The 7524-nt window shown below is 43.4% G+C and overlaps 1 protein-coding gene and 2 pseudogenes across 1 annotated transcript; 2 read left to right on the top strand and 1 right to left on the bottom strand.

Moving 5' to 3' along the window:
- Positions 1-275: 275 nt before the first annotated feature.
- On the top strand, positions 276-1564 carry LOC127754297 (uncharacterized; annotated as a pseudogene).
- Positions 1565-3341: 1777 nt separating this feature from the next.
- On the top strand, positions 3342-4408 carry LOC127754574 (uncharacterized; annotated as a pseudogene).
- A 513-nt stretch (positions 4409-4921) lies between these two features.
- LOC127754298 (uncharacterized) lies at positions 4922-7264 on the bottom strand. The gene is made up of 2 exons (XM_052279778.1): positions 6703-7264; positions 4922-5287 (listed from the first exon to the last, which is right to left on the bottom strand). Exons 1-2 carry the CDS (start codon positions 6853-6855, stop codon positions 5171-5173), a joined length of 270 nt encoding a protein of 89 aa, XP_052135738.1. The 5' UTR covers positions 6856-7264; the 3' UTR covers positions 4922-5170.
- Between the last annotated feature and the right edge of the window lie 260 nt (positions 7265-7524).

Genomic DNA, 7524 nt, shown 5'->3' with positions numbered 1-7524 from the left:
ACACCGTATTTAAAAATGTAGGTTTAGTTCTATGTGCATGTAAATTTATATTTTTATCTATTTTTGCACAGACCTTGCCTTCTAGCTTTGGTATTTAGCTATGCAGCTAGTACTTATGCTATAAGTTTAGTGTCAAATTGTTTCATCAGTAATGAGCTTTTGTTTTGTCCTGGCCGTTGATCTGTAATGGTGAAAAACTAACTGTTTTTAGGCTGAAATTGTGGCAACTGTTATATAGGCACTCCCACCCAACAATAGAATCATCCCGTCAGATAAGAAGATCAGTTTTGGTTCGGAAAAAGATATGGGGAGGCGATTTCTGAACCTTGTGGTGGAGAATGCCCGCAGTGGACTGTATTCTCTGCGCCGCATACCTGCAAATCATCTCTTCTACCCATCAACAAGAGCAGCTGAAGAGGCCACGGCAAAGTCCCAAGAATCATTCAACGCGTACGTTAAGGAGCACCATGGCAGGAAACATCCAGGCCTCCACACCTTGGAGATCAACCCCCTGGGATGGCCAGCGTCGACATAGGAATCTCGAGTTCGCCTCTCTCCTCGGCAATGAGAACAGGATCCTCATTGCTGACCACAGTGGACATACCATCGTCTTTGACGCCGACTCCTCCACCATCTTTGCCTTTCCCAACCTCATTTCTGACAAGGGCTGTGCAGCCATTTCCCTCTCCATCAAAAACACCAACACCAACAACAACATTAGTGGCGACATGTGGCATGAAGACAGCCTCTACGTGATGTCCCAGAGTGCTGACCCTGAAACCAAGGATTACTGCTTTGAAGTGCTCAACTACACTTCTTCTTGTAAGGATTTCCGTGGGAGGACTCCCTGTTGGAGTTCTCTACAGCCGCCGCCCTTTGCCAACTACATGCATGCCGACATTACTTCCTACACGGTGGTTGACAACTCCACTATATATGTTTCTTCTATGGAGCCAGATGCTACTTACGCCTTCGACACAGTGGGGCGTCAGTGGCGTCGCCTGGGCTGCTGGGCAATGCCATTCGATGGCAAAGCTGAGTATGTGCCTGAGCTCAAGCTGTGGTTCGGACTATCCGTCGACCACCCCTACAGCTTGTGCGCTTGTGATCTCCTCTCCGATGCAGCAAAGCCACCCACGGTGCAGCAGCAGCACACTTGGGTGGACCTCGACATACCTGAATCCTGGTTGCCCTATAACATTGACCTCATCAACCTGGGCTGTGGCAGGTTTTGCGTCGTCAAGATTTTCCGTTCTATTGCAGGTGACTGCACATTGGGTTTCTCTGATTACGATGACGATGACACAATGGACTCTGACCCGATTCAGGGGAAATTCGCTGTCTTAACTGGCCTACAGATGGTTGGACCTTGTGGTAAAGATGGTGATGATCAAGGTGGTGTCCGGATGATCAAGCACAAGTCCATGTACTACAACTTTTGGGACTATGAAATCGAATGGGTTATCTGAAGCTGAGGGTTTTACTATCAAGCAGCTATCTAGCATATGTGCCCTAATTTCATTTTGATATTTGAAGCAATTAGTGCTAGCTTTATTCTGATAAGCTTTATATCATGCATGTTTCTAGCTAGCTAGTGGACTGCTGTAAGAGACCCTAGTTAATTAGTAATTAATAGGATTGGATTTCTAAATCAGTAGTGCTATCTAGGTATAATATTTCTGATTAGTACCTGATATGTGTGTACCCATTCTAACGCAAATCGAATTGGTTCTGAAACTAATATCATTTTGCTATATATGAAGCAGAGTGGGTTCGCCTAAACTGATTTCATTTTCATATGAAACAATATGCTTCGTTTGATATGCAATTTATCATCCATATTTCCAGTGGACTGTAAGGGACTAGTGAGTAGGATTGAAAATTTGGAACTCTAAATTAGTGCATGGTCTGTAAGAGTCTACTTTGCTAATTGTATGAAGCAGTATCACTCTTGCTGGTTGTATCTTCAAGAGAGCTATCTTGTCAGAAATGGAAAGGCAGCGAAAACAGTGGAGACTGAAGATTTTTCCTTGTCAGCTGAACTAAATTTGGCCGAGTGTTCTATCTGAAACTAAATTATCGTTATGATTTCTATGAATCAGCCCATATGGCCTAATCTTATTCATTTTGATATCTGAAGGCTGAAGCAATGCTTTTATCTGATATGCAATTTTGCGTCCACATTTCTAGTGGACTATAAGAGACTAATGATCAAGTAAATTAGTGGTGGTATACTTACCAGTTAAGTAGGATTGGAATTCTAAACTAGCTAGTGGCATGTAATATTCCAGTGTTTTTTGGTCCTAACTGAATGACATTACTGGGCTGGCGTGTCATTTTGCTAGCTAGTTAGTGGTACAACAATATGTATCTTACTGTCATCTCCTGGTTTTCACTACCTCTCTGCAACCAGAAGCTTCATCCGTATATGTTGTTGAGCAAATACAAGTTCTGAATTCCTTGCATCAGTACAAAGTCATGTGTTGTCTCCGCTTCATAATCTGATTACTTGGAGGAAAACAAATTTATTCATGGAGAAGGGATAATTAGTTGATGGAGTGCTTGATAGATATGATATAAATTTGTTGCCTCTTGCAATGCCTGCACAGTTCTCCTTCCTGGAACATGTGAATATGAAGTAAAACCAACCTAAAGGGTGAGAGCCAATGTAAGAATGTCTCATGTGATAGGGTAGAAAAATAAAATTAAAACATTGAAAATATATAAGTAACTTGCTTATTTTCAGACCGTGTAAATATTATATCTGATTTAACCCTCTAAAAGGGCCAAGTGGTTCGGTTGTCTTCTGCAGTAGTTTATCTTATAGCTTGCCACCTTATCTAATTTCCACTTTATATTTGGGCTGTTATCTTTTGGTTTAGGATTGATAGTTAAAATGTTCTATCTGTTATCTCCTTGTAAGGTGGTGTCCTCTGCAATTACCTAGTGGTACCAAAAAAAACCTTACTATGTTTCTCTCAATAAAAGCATCAAAACTCCTCTCTTTTTTTTTCAGGAAAAAAAAGGGGAAAGGGGGGGCAAATCAGCTGAGAAGGGCACATTTAATCAGCATCAGAGTTTGTACAGTTATCAGCATATATATAGAGTAGATGATAGGGGAGCAATCCAATCAGAAAATAATCAACTTTCTTGCTGGTTGTCAACTACCGTGCAAGAACCAAGAAGAAGGCCCTAGGCTGTGGCCTGTCGGGCCATATATAGCCCAAAGGCACGAGTTCTCTGTTTCGCCTTCATCTAATCCATCTGACTTCACCGCCGCCGCCTGCTAATAACTTGTTCTCTAATTCGATTGATCAGGGCAGTAGGGTATTTGGAGATCGATGGGTCGACGGCGATATCTGAATCTGTTGGTGCACAACAACCACGACGACTTGTATTCTCTGCGCCGCATACCCGCCAATCGTCTCTTCTACCCATCAGCGAGAGCAGCCGAAGCAGCAGCCATGGCCAAGTCCTACATCGATCACGATGGCAAGAGGCCGCATCCAGGGGCGCTGCATTTCATGGACAGGTTCCGCAATTTCCCATGTCCCTTGCTCAACCTCCAGCCCACCCCAATGCATCACCGGAATGAAAGATCTCTCGACTTGGTCACCCTTCTCGGCGACGACGAGACCAAGATCCTCACCGCCGACAACCATGGACACACCGTGCTCTTCGACGCCGCCTCCTACTCCGTCGTCCACTTCCCCAACCTCAATTGTTCCAAGGGGTATGATGCCATGGCCGTCTCCATCAACCAAGAACCGGACTGCCTCTACGTCCTCAACCTCAGACACCACCCCACTACCAGCAACCATTGCTTCGAGGTGCTCAGCTATGGGGTTTTTTGTGAAAGGATCCCCATATGGCGTTCTCTACCGCCGCCGCCCTTCACAACGACCACCCAAACTACAATTACCTCCTACACAACACTATCTACGTTTCTTCCAAGCTCTGTGGCACTCACGCCTTTGACACGGTGAGCCGTCAATGGCGGCCTATAAGCAGCCTCTGGTCAATGCCATTCTTAGGCAAAGCTCAATATGTGCCGGAGCTCAAGCTCTGGTTCGGACTATCATGCCACCACCCCCATAGCTTGTGCGCTTGTGATCTCACCAATATTGCACAGGGTCAGCTACACACTTGGTTGGACCTCGACATACCTGAATCCTGGTCGCCGATTCGGCTCGACCTCATCAGCCTCGGCTCTGGCAGATTTTGCGTCGCCAAGATGTTCTCTTCTATGATGCAAGATGACGAAATTCACATGGAGTTTGCTGTCCTCACTGGCCTGCAGATGGTGCCTCCCCGTGGTACCAAAGATGATCAACAAGCCCCCTGGATGGTCAAGCACAAGTCCATATGCTACCCATTTGGCTACTATAACATAAAACGGGTTTTCTGAAACTAGTGAGAGTATCGTTTTGGTTTCTATGAAGCAATGCTTTTATCTGCTACGATGCATTTTGTCGTCCACATTTCTGCTGGACTGTAATTAGGAGGGTACAACTGTGCCTTGCAGACACTGTGATTTGATTTGCAACCCCCTACCTAATCTTCCGGCAGGCGGCAGCATATATATACGTGTTTTGAAGCATGTATGTATATGCTCCAGCCTCCAGCAATACCAGTAATCTTACCAGGATGAGTACAGCTAATTTTCTTTTGCACATCACAGCCACATATCTTACCTGAAGAACTTACCATAAGATGTGACATCAACCATGAAATTGTTGCCCCTTGCTTTATAAGCGCCATCACAAATACCAGGCACCTAACAGGACATTTCAGAAACACAGTCCTGGACCAGATACTTCAAACAACACATAGAAAGGAAGAAAGCTAATATTGAAGTATCATTTCAACAAAACAAAACAAGCATCATTTCAACAGGAAAATAAAGAATAGTGTCCAACTATTGTATTCAGAAACTTCAGTCCAAATCTCATGTATTAATAAGTCATACTCTCAGCATTGCCCCCAATTCTCCACTCATTGTTTTAGGTTACATGAAAAGGCTCAAACGTGAACTATTTTGTACATTTACTTCAAGATGTAATCCTCATGTTACAGTTGCCATCATATTACACTTCAAGAACAGAATCTAACCACAATAGGGGGTTACGTCTATTCCCAAATCAACAATGATATAAATATCAGAACTCCATCACTGGGCCTTCTCAGATTCACATTTTGTTGGTGGTGAAACAAGAGTGCGCCAAAGGTATTTCCCACTTGCCATGTCCACCATCGTCCAGAATCCTGTTTTCAAAGCCGACCCAACCTACAGTTTCATGCAAAATTATACTTCAATAGAGAGAAAGTTATGTGGCAAGCAACGAAATAAAATCCAATATTATGCTGTAGCTTGGTTAGGAAGCATGAAGATATGATGCCAGCACCCATTTTTACTACATACATCAAAAGATTCAACACTGGAACAAAAACTGGGGCTCAAGACCAAATATGGCCCGTAATAATCCAGCTTCCGCGATATAGGACGATTTGCTTGCTATCTGACCCGAACCGCGCGAAATGGTCGCCAATTACACGGCTCACAAACTCTGTCTGGGGTGGGGCTACCTATTATTCGTAGGTGGTACGTACGGCGTTCTGATGCGCTCCACCCTGAAGAAAAAATCTTCTTCCGCTATAAATTTTTTTTTTAAGAAAAAAAAGAGAGGATTATAAGTTTGTGGGCCTGGAAATATAAATTTCAGGCATCGTCAACAGGACAACAACCCAATCTTTTCCCTAGTACTTCTTTCAACAATCCAGCATCTCCAGTGTATAAACTATTATGCTTACATAATCCATAAGGACAGGTTCATAATGTAAAACCATGATACCATGGTTTAACACAATGTAAGAAGCACTGCCAACTAGCCAACTACATGTCGCTGTTTAAGATTTGTTATCAAGCATACTGCAACTATAGAAATACTTCAAAATAGCTCATTTTTTAGTATGATTCCTGATAATTTGCATGCAGTTTTTTTTTCTTTGGAATAAGAACAGGCAATATCTTTGCTTATCGTATTATAACAGTGGTTGCATATAAGTTTGGAATGACGGGTGTTAGTTCCTTTTCAACCTCCAAGCTCTAGACAATCAGCAGGAACCAACAATACTGTACTGAAACATTTGTTCTAATTGTTATAAGGCTGAAAAAAATGACCGAAAATGAAGCCGTGAATCTAAAAATTAGCATGAAAGCCATTGGATTTTTTTTGTTGTTGCTGTGCATGAGTCGATTATGTGTAGTGAAGTACTGCTGTGAAAAAACAAAAACAAGAGAGAACATGTTGTGTGCACTAAAAAGAAACATATGGTTGTGATTTATCTGAAAATTAGGCATATGCCAGAAACATTTCCAAAGCACATGATTTTCGTCCCCTTTCATAGGAAAGTTAGCTAGAAGATTTCTTTTTTTTCAGCCGTAAGAAGAAAGCATTCCTAGAATCGCTAGCTTCCATATCCAGCAACAGCAAACTAGAAGTCAAAGACAAGACAATGTTGTGATTTGCCATATGAGACGGGGTACATGGGGCTCGTAGCAGGAATTAAGCAGTAGAATTGAAGCGTTAGTCCTCTAGCAAGGGATGTCATGAAACGTGTGTGTGAGGTAACCTAACCCAAGAATAGTATGGAGCGACCAAGAAAGAATGGTTTTTTTTTCCCTTTTTTTGGTTTGATTACCTTGGAATGGAGGGGCACGGGGGGCCTTTCCCTTGGGGATTCGGAGGCGTCGGCATCGTCGTGGAGGTCGGGATCGGCGTTGAGGCCCCGGATGAGGAAGAATCCGGCGATGGTGGCGGAGAGGAAGATTAGGATCACCCTCAGCGGGCACATTCTTCCTCAAATGCGGTGCAAATATCAATGAATGAACCAAGGAAGGAAGGAGGCAAATCGAAAGGAAGGAGTGGATTTGGGGAAAGGGAGGATGGAGCAGTTGGGCCTCCCTTCCTTCTGTTCTTGACTCCCTAGCACGCCCCCACCTAACGCTGCGTTACCACCCTCTCCTCTCCTCTTCTCCTCTTTCTTAGAAATATTAAACTAGTAATAACAAATCTTCTCAAGGGAAGGTGAGAGAAGATGAAGAACAAGGATACAAGCACGAGATGACGGCGCGGCGCCGTGCGCTGCAGCAAGAGGTAGGAGGCGAGAGGAGGAAGAAGAAGGCGAATTCTCAAATCGCAACGAGAAAGAGAGGAAAATGGAGATGGGATTTGGCAAGGAAACAAAAAGAAGAAGAAGAATTTATTTATGGGATTTACGCGGCCGAGGAGAGGGTGAGATGAGATATCGTCAAAAGGGACGCGGTCCGCCTCTCTGGGCCCGCATGTCATTCTTTGTCTTTGTAACAGCCAAGCCAAACCAGCCCCCCTCTCTCTCCTGTTGACCTCTTCTTTTTTTTCTCTCTCTCTTTGACGCATTATGCAAACCACGTTGTTGTATCACTTGTAAAACTTTGAATTACATACTTTTCATTAAGCTATAACCCAATCTTTTTTCATATAA

Source organism: Oryza glaberrima, chromosome 11, assembly GCF_000147395.1.
Source record: "Oryza glaberrima chromosome 11, OglaRS2, whole genome shotgun sequence".
Classification (NCBI taxonomy): Eukaryota; Viridiplantae; Streptophyta; class Magnoliopsida; order Poales; family Poaceae; genus Oryza; species Oryza glaberrima.
This window is presented reverse-complemented; position numbering and strand designations above follow the sequence as displayed.

What these genes read in the sequence shown, in the direction of transcription:
- LOC127754298 (XM_052279778.1), bottom strand. Translation starts at nt 6,855, where the DNA reads ATGTGCCCGCTGAGGGTGATCCTAATCTTCCTCTCCGCCACCATCGCC. An exon ending in CCGTGCCCCTCCATTCCAAG is followed by an intron (nt 5,288 to 6,702) that starts GTAATCAAACCA and finishes ATGAAACTGTAG; the next exon opens with GTTGGGTCGGCTTTGAAAAC.